We start from the raw sequence: 14,590 nt of genomic DNA, 5'->3' as shown, positions 1-14,590 counted from the left end.
TTCTCCCAGGGAATGCTATCTACTTACAAATCAAGACACATAACAATCTCAGAAAAATCACAATTCTTAGTGACTCAGTTTTGAGTGGAGAGATGCTACATCCTCCTCCTCATCATCATAATCATTTATATAGTGTTTTGGGGTTTGCAAAGTCTTACATATATTATCTCATTTAAGACTCAAAACAGCCCGAAGAGGAGCTATGATTTTTCCCTATTTTATAGATAAGGAAACTGAGGAAAATTCAGGTTAAGTAGTTTGTACAAGATCACATAGTAAATATCCATGCTACATTTGAACTTGTCTTCCTGGCTTCAGATCCAGTGTTCTATCCACTGTACTACCTAGCTGCATTTTGGCTCTAAGCTAGTTTTAGCCCATTATTAATAGCATACATGTAATTATTGGCATAAAAGACATCAGCAAGAATATGTATGACTAGAAAAGGAGGTGAACTGCTCATACAATGTTAATGAGAACTGACAGAGAGACAATCTAACTGTTATACTGGTATACATAAAATATTAAAGGAAACAAGGTCTCCAGTATGTTTGCTGGCTCCTTATAGGAGATTTATGCAAAGATGTGGACAAAGACAATACACAGTGAAAATGTGCATAGCTTATGGTCTGCTCAGGTGGAAGGAACACGTCAATGTGATTATGGAGCCACTGAAAGAGTAAAGTTAAAAATCTGCCAAAAACTCTACTGTTCAATGACATTTTTAAAGATTAAGATTAGGTGAATGCCCAAGAATTCGTGTTTTATTAAGCTCTTTAATGACTAAAAAATATATAATTAAAGGATTAATTCATCAAACAACTCTTAAGACCCAAGCTCAAATATATTATCCAAAGGAAGAAATTTATTTGACATGCACTAAAAATACATACACTCATATTTCTCTCATGTCACTAATAAAAAATAGTATTGGAGCATTAAATGCTTTGAATATGAATTTTTTATATCTTAAATAAAGTGGAATTTAAAAACAAGATATACTTATAATGAAAAATTGATCTTAGAGTTATGTCTATACATGTTTCCTAGAGTTAAAAAAAATGTTACGCGTCTGTCTTGGTCATATACAGAACGTGACTGCACCTGCACCTTGGATTGCTTTATTTTTAATTTTATTTTTATTATAAACTTAAATCATCAAAAAATTGCAATATACAAAAAGAATAAAAAAGAATGAACTTTTGTTATGTAGTTTGTTTTTAAAGTATACTATATTATATACATGTAGATAAATATATTTTTAATTCTAGTAGAAAAGTTACTTTATTCATTTGTGTTTTCCATACTGGTCCATTCTCTGCATTTCTTAATTTTTATTTAAATATTATTTAATTAAATTTCTAGTGATTCTGGGGGGTTTTTTGCACATCTGTCTCTACCCACTAATCTATTACTTTCTATCAGTCCCTCCCCAAGCTGAAGACTTTCTTATAACAAATATAATTATATCTCAAATAGTTTGAATAATAAATCCTCCAAAGGGGTTATATATGTTTGAATTTTCATTACTCAAAAATTATAATTATATAAAATATAATAATTGGTCCTACAGTAGAGGAAATATGTAGTATGAATTCAAATACTGTGATCTAACTGCATATATGTTCCAGGAAAAAATAATCAACATATTGGCCTTGTCTGAAAAGCTCTATCTCATCCTGTATATCAAATCTATTGAGTCTCTATTAAGCTGTGGAAGGTATTTCAGGAACCAATTCTCTAATAAAGCTCTATGGTGATACATCTTTTATACTCAGTTGTTGTTATTCCCTCTTCTGGTTTCTACTCTCTTTCCATTTCCCCAAATATTTTATACCTGGTTCTAGACACGTTTCCTGGTAATCTAGACAGCAGTTTCCAAGTTCAACACAGGCAACATCACAGCGACAGTTCCCAAATGTCCTCTCGAAACAGCGACCTTTGCAACTTTTGACTGAAATATTAAACAAAGTTAACTATTACTAAGAAATATATAACATCAACTATTCATTCAAAATTATAAAGTCACTGAGAAAGAAATGTCTCAAATCTTAATTTAGATTATATCAGTCTTAGTAATCATGATATATTAATATTCTACATAAATATAATCATATTTGATGGTATAATGTAATCATCTTTACCTTATAACTTCTTGCTATCAAAAAAAGGAAAATTTTCAGCAACAAAGTCTTTATAAATGAGGCTTTTTAAGATTCAGTCTTATAAACTGAGGAAGAAAATAGAATAAGAATTCTAAACAAAACTTCAGCGAATGGTAGAACATATCTGTTAGTTGCATGGTCTGTCCTAGCTTGCACAAGATTGTGGAAACTGCAACATTTGGACAAGGACCAAAAAAAAAGGAAGAATTTGTCCTAGGGCCATTTCATAGATTTAAGTAGGTCTGACTAGGTAGAATTCAGGTCCCACCTCTTTAAAAAGGTTAACATAAAGCTAAAACAAAGTAAAGACAGAGAAGAGCTTTGAAAAAGTTTTAAAACAGTCAACCAGTATTTATTAAGTTCCTTTGATGTGCCAGGTACTTTGCTAAGGGTTATAATCTGAAGCACTAACACCAGTTCATCTGAAAGAGAAAAATATCAGCACCTCATTAGATGCATAATCAATTAGCTTGTGCTCACCATTCTCTCTTAAATTCCCCAATCATTGGCAAGGAAATTTTCACTCAAATAACTCTGGCATATATGACATTTTAGAGGAGGTAGATGGTGGAGTGCTAAGTACCAGGTCTGGAGTCTGGTCTGAAAACCAGAGAATCTGGTCTTAAATATTTATTAGTTGTGTAACCCTAAACAAATCACTTAACTTCAGTTGCTTCTGTTTCCTCATCTGTAAAATGAGCTGGAGAAGGAAATGACAAAACACTCCAGTATCTTTGCCCAAGATAACCTCAAATAGAGTCTTAGAGTCAGTTGCACAACTGAACAGGAACTACAATGAATGAAGCCATACACTCAAAACAAAGTACAGTGTGAGTGACTTTTACTTTCTAAAACCACAAACTTAACTGTGGTATATGTATGTCATGGAACACTATTGTTCTATTAGAAACCAGAAGGGATGGGAATTCAGGGAAGCCTGGAGGGATTTACATGAGCTGATGCTGAGTGAGATGAGCAGAACCAGAAAAACACTGTATACCCTAACAGCAACATGGAGGTGATGATCAACCTTGAAGGACTCACTCATTCCATCAATCAGTGCAACATTAGGGAACAATTTTGAGCTGTCTGCAAAGGAGAGTGTCATCTCTATCCAGATAAAGAGCCGTAAAGTTTGAACAAAGTTCAAGTTCTATTCCCTTTAATTTAGAAAAAACAGGCATCTTATTGTCTGATCTTGTTACCTCTTAGACTTCTTGTCTCTTCCTTAAGGATATGATTTCTCTCTCATCACACTCAATTTGGATTAAGGTAAAATATGGAAACAAAATAAAGACTGACAGATTGCTTTCCGTGGGGGGGGGGGAAGTAAGATTGGGGGGATTGTAAAACTCAAATAATATCATTAATAAAAATAAATTAAAAAAAAAAACCAAACTTTCTTGACCCAAGAATATATGATTATAAATGATAGTTTCTGAGAGTCCATCATTAATCCAGCATCTTCATGAGAGATTTGTATTGCTAAGCAATGTTCAGTCTTAGTTTTTTAATAACTGATACAGAAATCAATGCGAATTTTCCATTCAAAAACTTCATGCCTGTTCTTCACTTGCTAAAAATGAAATTGCAAATGCTAATGAAGTATCTAACCTGAAGAAATTCCTTAAAGGAACATGAAAAGAGATCCTACTTGAGAATAATAGTGTAATAGCATTTGGCAAGCATGACTTTAGAGTAAATAGTAATGCAATTATTGTGGTGGAACTGGAAGACTAGGACCCAAGCAACGAATCTGGGTTTTCAAAAAAAAAAAGGATAAAAAAAAATCAATCAGAAGTGTAACAATCTCATGAAAAAAATTATTGGTTAGGTGGAAGAGGGATATACACACATACACAACAAGCATACACAGGAGTATGACTGTACACAAAATGAATATAAATGATGGGGGGGTTTATTACTTTATCAGGATATGGTTATTTTAATCTCCTCTTTTAACCAAGAGGTGACTATTTTTCTTTTATAGAATTATAAATGTAACTCTTATTTTTATATCATAGATATTGACTTTTTATAGAAAGATTCTAAACTTGTTATTTATATGAATTTTTAAAATTTTTCAGAAGTAAAATCTTTGGGATCATTATAATAATATTAATTTTAAAACTATCTATACTGAGGAGATCCTTAAGAAAACTTGAAATGTGCTTTTATTTGAGATTAATAGACTCACAAAGAAAAACTAGACACTATTCTTAATCCTACAATCATGGAAAACTTTAGCAAGAGGGGAAAAAAAAAGTTGCCTAATCAATTGTCCCATTATCAAAACTTCTAAAGACTCTTAGGAAAATCATCTATGGTTCCTGATGAAAAAAATCTAAATTGTTTCTCTAAGCTGAAAAGTATACATGATAGTTTACTCAAATATTGGAATTCTATGTATAATAATTACTTTTGGAATTTTCCCAATGTGAATTTTGTCCTTCCTAACACTGAGGAAATATGAGATAAGGGATAGGAGCCCATTCTTCCCATCTTAACTAATGTAATCACAAAAAAAAATCCAGAATATATTTAAATATTGAAAAATAAATGTGAATGAGTATTCCAACAACCTTACAGCAATGTATGAAAAAGTCCTTAATCAACATGAAAGGATTATAGGGCTTTAGTTCTGGATTTTTATCCATTACAGACAAAGGAAATATCTTGTGACCATTTCAGAGAATCAGTTCTTCCTCCTTAGACATAGCATAAAAATAGTAAGTCAGTTCAGGAGTTGGCCAGTCCAGTGGTGGAAAATTCCAGGCTTTGGATCTCTATGTGGAGACGGATCCTTGTACCTGTACCAGAGGGCAGCAGAGAGTGGGAGAGTGAATGCTGGAGAGAGGATGTTATTCTCTTCCCTACATCCCACTGCCATGTCACTGGAGAAACTAAATCAGTAAAAAATAATGCATTTAACCAGGAACAGAGGTGCACATAGAAGTTAGGTAGATAAGAAGAGATAGTCATCCAAAAGGTCATTTCAAAGAATGAAATCTTTCATGGTAGATAGAAGTGCTGGATATGAACTCAAGAAAGGAGAAGATTACTATTGAATATTAATAGCCTTATTACTATTGCATTTTGAAGCCTTTCTTCCCAAGGATACTACATATATTTGTGGGATATTACATCCCAGGCTTTTGAAGGGAAGCTGTTGTTCCAACTGTGCTTGCTAAGTCATTTGATTAAAGTCTTTGATGAGAGCTTATTGAGTTTGCTGCTAAATGTTCATGGGAAGCATTAATAGGGCAGCCTCACAGGATTATATCTAGAACCTGAGAGGTAATAATTACTCCTCAAAAATCCAACCTGACAATGTGAGTGGAAATTCCAGAGAGTAGCCTCAGAGAAGGATTTACAATATTAAAAAGCTTTAACAATAACAATAACAACAACCACAAAACCACTATATTTTAATATAACTATTTGTATTGCCAAAATACCAGAAATATCCAGAAATGATAGCTTGTATTTATATAACATTTCCTCTTTACATTGTGCTACACAAGTCACAATGCTATAAATATTGGTAATTGTAAATATTATTCCCATTTTATAGAAAAAGAAACTGAGACTCAGAGCAATTAAATGACCTATCCAGAGTCATATGGCTATCAGGTGGTAGATCCAGGAAAACAATCAAATCTTTCCATCTCAGGCCCATTGAACTTTTCAATATATTGTGCTGTTTGACAAAAGTTTTCAATACAGCAGAACTCATCAAACCCATCATTATGTCCATCCAGATGATACTAGCCATGATGACTCTCCTAGGAGAAATATGTTCTGAAATAGTAGTTCCAGGGGACCATTAGATTTAATGAAAGGCTAGGATCTCAATTAACACTCTTACTGGCATCTCTGTCAGTCAATTTTCATTTAAATAATTTCTCTGGCCCCCATTATAGGTTCTTTTTGTTTGTTTTTTTAAATAAATTCCCCCTTCCTCACTTACAAATGAAAGTTTTTAATTATTTATGTGGTTTCTGCAAAGCAATGAGGTTAAGTGACTTGCTGAAGGCCACACAGCTGGATAATTACAAAGTGTCTGAGGCCATATTAAACTCAAATCCTCCTGACTCCAGGACCAGTGCTCTATCCACTGCACTGCCTAGCTTCCCCTTTAGGTTCAAATGTTGGCAAAAAAAAAAGACTGATGCAACAAAATCATGAAAGTAAGTACATGGCTATTATCCTATGGTGAAGAAGGTATAAATAAGACAGGCTCCAATGATAAGAATAAATTGAATAAAAGCATTCTATAGATATTTGTATTGACATATATATCATTCAATATATATTCAATAATCAAAGATTATATGCTATTTTTATATACTATGATTACCTTCTCTGGAACAACTTGGTTTCAATCCAAATATACATCCAAGGATTGTTGTTAACATGCAGACAGAAAGTACCTGTTTAAAAAGAAAAATCCATTATATTTTCCCCCAAATAATATTTTTATTTATTTAAATTTTTTTCAACCAGTCCTGGTATTTTATTGAATGCATTCAGTGAGATTGGTTAGAAAATTTCCTCTATTAACTCCTATCAGTAGACATTCTGCAATATGCATTCTCAGAGAGTAGCCTGTGTGACTGAGAAATTAATGACCTTACCCAGAATTCTACAGTTAGTTATCTGTCAGAGATGAAACTTGATTCAGTTCTTCCTGTCACCAAAGGTGGCCCTATTACCGATAATGCCATGTTATCTTTTATATTATCTAAATATTATTTGCTACATCAGGTAGACAACACTAATAAACTTGTAAGTAATGAATAACAAAGCAAAATCAATTTATTATATTAAAGGGAAATTGGAGAGAGCCTGGCTAGCACCTGTAATTAAAATAAATAAAAATTAATGGACTGCAGAAAGGGACTATTTCTTTTATCTATCTTCAGCACCTGACACCATAGTAGTACCTTAATAAAATAAGTGTTGGCTGTTTTAGAATGTGAATATGACAAGTACTAATCTTCTATGATTCTATCCCCTCTTTTTAATGAACAAAGGAATTGCAATAATGATTACAGATAAATTCTGGGTTTTCAAAGTTGGTGTTAGAGAGTCTGTAAAAAGTCGTCACAGGGTGGTTAGGTGGAGCAGTGTACAGAGCACTGGCCCTGGAGTCAGGAGTACCTGAGTTCAAATTTGGCCTCAGTCACTTAATAATTACCTAGCTGTGTGACCTTTGGCAAGTCATTAACCCCATTGCCTTGCAAAAACAAAAAGAAAAGAAACAGAAGTCATTAACATACTATTGATGAATCTGTAAACCTTCTGTTTATGGTTCTGTAAATAGTTCAAACCATTCTTAAAACAATCTGGAATAATTTAAGAAAAGTTTTTCAACTATTCATATACTCTAATACAGTGTTCCTATGACCTTGGGAGATCAAAGAAAAATAGACTACTCCAAATACTCCAGTACTCCTAAGTGTACCAAAGAGTTCTTTAAGGCAGCAAAAACTGGAAAAAAAAGTGAGAACTCATCACTTGGATATAATGGAGTATTATTATATTGTAAAAATCAGGGAATGAGAAGAATTCAGAGAAAGAGGGAAGACTTTTATGAAATGTTTCAAAGCAATATAGAAGAAAAATAAACCCAATAGCTACAATAACATAAAGAGAAAGAACACTAAAAAGCAACATGAGATTCAGATTAATTACAATAACTAGTCTTAAAATTAAATATTAGGTTAAGAAGTATACTTTTTCTCCTTTAAATTGAGAGTGCAAAGCAAGAAATGATGGTGTAATGAAACATATACTGTCAGACATAATCATTTTGCTTGGTTTAAGAGGAAAGCACTGTGTTAGGAAACAAATGATTTCTGTTTGGAAAAACTAAATATAGCAAGAAAATTTTAAAAGATAATCCAAATAAAAAGAGTTCTATAAAATGGAGATAATAATAGGATCTGTCTCACAGATATAAATGAAATGATAGTATTTGTTTAGTGTTTGGGAAAATTTAAAATAACTACATACAAAATAGCTATTATTACTATAATTTATTTCATTTATTATCCCTTCAAAGAAATCAAAAAGATATGATAACTTATCTGGAGTCTTATACACCAAAACTTTATTCTGGGCGGCTAGGTAGCACAGTGGATAGAGCACCGGCCCTGGAGTCAGGAGTACCTGAGTTCAAATCTGGCCTCAGACACTTAATAATTACCTAGCTGTGTGGTCTTGGGCAAGCCACTTAACCCCATTGCCTTGCAAAAAAAAAAAAAGCAACAAAACTTAAAAAAACTATAAAAAACAAACTTAAAAAAAACCTTATCCCAATAAACCATATCAAAGCATGGAAAAATGTGGCAGAGTATCCTGAAAGCTATATCAATCAATCAATAAGAATTTATTGAGGATCTCTTAAATGTCAAGAAATGGGAATAAAGACCAAAGTGAAAACCCTGACCTCAAGTAGCAGATATTTTATGGGAGGAAGAATACTATAGTATAGTATTCAAAATCTATACTTATATAGATATACAATCGCTGCAACTTGAGGAGATCATGAAAGGCTTTGTATAAAGGCTTGAATTGAACTTTAAAGAAAAAAAAGAAATCTGACAATTCACCATTAAACAAGTAATTAAAATTAAGGTAACTGAAGCATGCTTAGTAAAGCATGATCAATTTGGTAAAGTATAAATTAGTATCTCAGCTTCCCCTTCAAAGCTCAGATCTCAAATTCATTTGAAGGGGCATTTTTATTTTATAGGTTTGGGAAGTACAGAAAATAGGAAGACTAGTATCATAAAAGGAAGAAAATATAATTGAATGGAAATTGGGAATGAGGACTAGCACCAACTTCTTCCTTCTCTCCAGTGATTTAGAAATGATTATTAGTCCAATTGTATCTGCAAGGGCAGAGAGCAAATCAGACTTCTTTGGATAACAAACCAGACATCCTTGAAAGATATTTTGGTAGCATCAGAATATTAGACCAGATTCCCTGATGTCCCCTACATCCTTCAAAGGTAACAGATTACCTTAATACAAGACTACAGTGATTAACAAAAGAAAGGGATTTCTAAACTTAACTTATTACAAGCTAGCTAACTTTCTGTATTGAGTTGAAAAAAAGAATGTTAACAAATTTAAATTAGGAAAAGTCTTTGCATCTACGTTGAATTTCCCCTCTTAAGATCCAAAAATATGAGAGATATATAAGGAACCCAATTTGATACATGAATAGCTAACTATCAGTAGATAGTTAACTATAATATATACTGATAGCTAACTATCAGTAGATATGACAAGCCTAAGAACTCATTAACCTAATTATATAAGGACATTGAGTTGACTACACATATAGAATAAAAACAGTAAGACCTTTCATAACTGCATCTCATAATTAACTCAAGAGTACTGGGATATTGCAGCAGCACAAGTCATGATATTTGAACATTACAGTTTGACCTGCCATGGTTTAGAGATTTGCAAGGAAAAGAAAGAAGCCAGGGCCATGCTTGTTAACAGCCTCAAAACTGGTCTTGAGTCTTAAGCCTAAGAGCACAGAATGATGTTCCACTTGATTTCAGATATTAGGACAGACAACAATCAGCTAAGTTCCACCTTATCCACAGGATATCATAGCCAACTCAGGATTAATCCAGTGGAAAACATTCCTGTTCAGAAAGGAAATCACACAATGGGAAAATCAAGTCAAGAGGATCCTACTTAGTTCATCCCCTCAACTTCCCCCAAACACAGACATTCAGGAGTAGTATTCTAAGCTAATGGCATTTTCCTTGAATTGCTAATTATTCAAAATGATCATTTAGACAGTTATCTGAATCAAAACTCAAAACAACATCAGAATAGATAGTAGTACAAGGTTTCATCTCAAATAGCAAAGTTTTACTAAGCATTCCTAAGGACTAGGGACGATTGTCACTCTCATGTTAGTAAGTTACATAACAATAAAAATGTTACCAAGTCTCCCCCCCCCAAAAAAATATCTCTTGATATTATGTTCTTCTTCCTTTTCCCACACAAGGAATTATTTCTCTTCACCCTTTAAAAGATATCCAAATAAATATTTGACAATAGACTCTAACAGCCTAATTAATAACTTCCCAGTATCTGGTAAAGTGGCATTCCAGGCCTGGAGACTTGAGTTCAAATTTGGCCTCAGACTAACTAGATATGTGACACTGGGCAAATCATTTCACTTTATTTCTCTCAGTTTCTTCAACTGTAAAATAAGTTGAAGAAGGAAATGGCAAACTATTCCAGCATCTTTGCCAAGAAAATTCCAAACGAAGTCACAAAAAGTTGGACACAACTGAAATGACTGAACAATAATCCAAAAGGAGTTAAATACTCTAATTAAATAATTTTATTATCCTCCTAATAGCATTTCTTATACAATAGTTTTTCAGAATGTAAAATACAAGAAAATTTAGGAACACAATAAAAATATTCACAATATCATGAATTTAAAACATGAAACTAAGCCTATTACTTATCAGAAGACATCAATTCAGTTGATTGCATTTCCAAGTTATCTTAAATAGAAAAATCATTCTTTTTTTAATCACCTTTGGTATTATACACTAATCATATATAAATTATACACTAATCATATATAAACTCTAATATAGAGTAATTCCAGAATGGAGAAAATATATTCAATTAGAGAAATAACAATAATTAACACATAAAGATAGTACTTATCAAATGACAAGTCATGTTTTAGACACTTAATAACCACATGATTCTCACATCAACCTGGGAAGCAGGTGATATTTTTATTTCTTTTACAGAGTACTGAGGTAAACAAAGATGAGTTTACTTGCCTCAAATCATACTACAATTAATTTACAGAGCATAGATTTCTATTCAATCTATGCTATTTCAGCATTTTGCCTTAATGCTAAACCACATTATAATTTAGCTTCAGGACAAATCTTTACTACATTAAATCTAGATTTACAATTACAAAATCAAAATCTCAAAATTTCTCAAGAACCATGTATTTTGAGGATTTCATATTATTATGCCCTCTACTTTTAGAGATTTTATTGCAAAGATTTAAAGTCGAAGTTTTGTATTCTCAACTCCCTTCTTAAGAATATATATTCTTATTCCTCACATAACAACTAAAAGAGTCTTCTAATGATCTTTCAAGGACAGAAATATTTCAGAAATATATTACCATAGTGTCCCTTGTGGTTTGCCCTTTGTTCTCAAAAAGGTTATGACGTTATATAAAATGAAAGAATTACATGACATTTCTCATGTATTGATTAAGTACTTTTTGGTGACATTTCTGATTTACACCAGCAAATTCTTTTAGGGGTCTAATTTTCTTCTTGACAAGTTGTTTAAAATTTACTCTAATATCTATACCTGACATGGAATTTTATAATTTATAGCAATACTTCTAATTGTAAAAATACAACAATTCAAAATTTTCTTTCTAAATTGATTTGAACTTAACTTGGGAGTTTTCAATTAGATATATCCTTATAATAAAGTTTATTTTTACTTTTTAGTTGTTCCCTAATTAACACAAGCTTGCTTAAGTATCACAGATACTCAAACTGCAAGCTACAACCTATTTTTCCCTTCACTTTGGAATTTCACTGATATGATTTATTTTTTTGCAAGGCAATGGGGTTAGGTAACTTGCCCAAGGTCACACAGCTAGGTACTTATTAAGTGTCTGAGACTAGATTTGAACTCAGGTCTTCCTGACTCCAGGGCAGATGCTCTAACCACTGCACTACCTAACTCCCCCCACATAGGTTTTTTCAAACTAGCTGCTGTTCCAACAGGTCATTAAAAACTCTATATAACATTCACATAATCTCTTAAAACAATTTCTAAGGAATGTTAACCCAAAATACACTAGAATATTTCAGCATTTATAAAAAATATTCAAACCAAAATTTGGAAATTTCACAATAGAGAGCTTAGAATTTAGTCGCAGTTTCTAGTTAGTTTACACTGTCATAATATTATGTAATATGAGGTAAAAAATTCCCTTTTCTTTTATCTATCTTTCTCTCTGTACTCCCAAAACTTGGCCAGGGTTTAGAAATATATAGACTTAGGGAACTCCACAGCAAAAAATTTAGAAGATGTGGATACAGAGAAGCATTCACAGGCAAGGTTTTTTCCTTAACTCCTTGTGCACAATTTTCTAAAACTAATCTCAGTGACAAGTAGGATTGTCCCCATAAGTCAGACACAGAGACAGTAAGCATCAGAGACAGAAATTATTTTTAAAAAAATTAGTGTGAAATAATTAGCAACTTTGCAGGATATAAAATAAAGTCTCATAAATCCACAACATAGCAAGATACAGCAGAAAGAGCTAGAAAGAGAAATCCCATTCAAAGTAAACTCAGACAATATAAAATACCTGGGAGTCTATCTGCCAAGGCAGACTCAAAAACTTTTTGAAAACAATTACAAAACACTTCTCACAAAAATAAAATCAGACTTAAATAACTGGGCAAACATCAACTGTTCATAGATAGGCTGAGCTAACATAATACAAATGACAATTCTACCAAAACTAAATTACCTGCTTAGTGCCCTACCAAGAAAAATTCCAAAAATTTACTTTAATGAGTTAGAAAAAAGTTGTAAGTAAATTCATATAGAGAAATAAAAAGTCAAGAATTTCCAGGGATTCAATGAAAAAAAGTGCAAAAGAAGGTGGCTTAGCCTTACCAGATCTAAAATTATATTATAAAGCATCAGTCATCAGTAGATCAGTGGAATAGATTGGGTACAATAGCAGGAAATGATTATAGTAATCTGTTGTTTAATAAACCCAGAGTCCAGCTATTGGCATAAAAGCTCTCTCTTTGATAAAAACTGTTGGGAAAATTGGAAGTTAGCATGGAAGAAACTTAGATTAGACCAATACCTCATACCCTATACCAAGATAAGATCAAAATGGATACAGGATTTAGATATATAAAAAAAATTATTATAAGCAAACTAGAAGATCAAGGAGTAGTTTACCTGTCAGCTCTATGGAAAGGGGAGCAGTTTATGACCAAGGAAGAGATGGAGAACATCACTAAAAACAAGCTAGATGATTTTGATTACATTAAATTAAAAAGCATTTGCACAGATAAAACCACTGTAACCAATATCAAAAGAAATGTAGCAAATTGGGAAACAATTTTTACAATTAGTTATTTCTGACAAAGGACTCATTTCTAAAATATACAGAGAACTGAGTCAAATTTTCAAAAAAAAAAACCATTCCCCAATTGACAAATGGTCAAAGGATATGCAAAGGCAATTTACAGATGAGGAAATCAAATCAATCCATAGTCATATGAAAAATTGCTCTAAATTACTACTTATTAGATAAATGCAAATTAAAGCATCTCTGGAATACCACCTCACACCTCTCAGATCGGCCAATACGACCAGAAAGGACAATGATCAATGTTGGAAGGGATGTAGGAAATCTGAGACACTAATACATTGTTGGTGGAGCTATGAACTCATCCAACTTTTCTTAAGAGTAATCTGGAATTATGCCCAAAGGGCAACAAAAATGTGCATATCCTTTGATGCAGCAATAATACCACTACTATGAAAAAAAGGGGGTTAAGACATCACGTGTACAAAAATGTTCATAGCAGCCCTGTTTGTGGTGGCAAAGAATTGGATTGTCCTTCAACTGGGGAATGGCTTAACAAACTGTAGTATATGTATGTCATGGAACACTATTGTTTTATTAGAAACCAGGAGGGATGGGAATTCAGGGAAGCCTGGAGGGATTTGCATGAACTGATGCTGAGTGAGATGAGCAGAACCAGAAAAACACTGTACACGCTAACAGCAACATGGGGGTGATGATCAACCGTAATGGACTTGCTCATTCCTTCAGTGCAACAACGAGGGACAATTTTGGTATATCTGCAATGGAGAATACCATCTGTATCCAGAGAAAGAATTAAGGAATTTGTACAAAGACCAAAAACTATTACCTTCAATTTAGGGGAAAAAAAACCCATTATCTTATTATGTAACTTTGCGATCTCTTATACTTTATTTTCCTTCCTTAAGGATATTATTTCTTTCTCATAACATTCAACTGAGATCAATGTATACCATGGAAACAATGTAAAGACTAACAGAATGCCTTCTGTGGGGGAGAGAAGCAAGAATGAGGGAAAAAACTTGTAACTCAAAATTAATAAAATCTCTCTAAAGAAAAAAAAATTAGTATGTGGGGACACAGCTAGGTGGCACAACTAGAAAAACTGCCCTGGAGTCAGGACCTGAGTTCAAATTCAGCCTCAAATACTTAATACTTACTTTGGCTGTGTGACCTTGGGCAAGTCAATTAACCCCATTTGCAAAAACCAAAAAAAATTACTATGCATAAGAAAAAGAACCTTTTC

The 14,590-nt window shown here is 32.7% G+C and overlaps 1 protein-coding gene across 1 annotated transcript in view; it reads right to left on the bottom strand.

Moving 5' to 3' along the window:
* ENPP1 (ectonucleotide pyrophosphatase/phosphodiesterase 1) overlaps positions 1-14,590 on the bottom strand; it is a 99,406-nt gene that overhangs the window by 60,096 nt on the left and 24,720 nt on the right. The window contains exons 2-3 of the mRNA XM_074187602.1: positions 6,526-6,598; positions 1,838-1,954 (exon numbers count right to left, since the gene is read on the bottom strand). Coding sequence (XP_074043703.1) covers positions 1,838-1,954; positions 6,526-6,598 — 190 coding nt within the window. The remainder of the gene's footprint in view (positions 1-1,837; positions 1,955-6,525; positions 6,599-14,590) is intronic.

Source organism: Macrotis lagotis, chromosome 5 (genome assembly GCF_037893015.1).
Source record: "Macrotis lagotis isolate mMagLag1 chromosome 5, bilby.v1.9.chrom.fasta, whole genome shotgun sequence".
NCBI lineage: Eukaryota > Metazoa > Chordata > Mammalia > Peramelemorphia > Peramelidae > Macrotis > Macrotis lagotis.
This window is presented reverse-complemented; position numbering and strand designations above follow the sequence as displayed.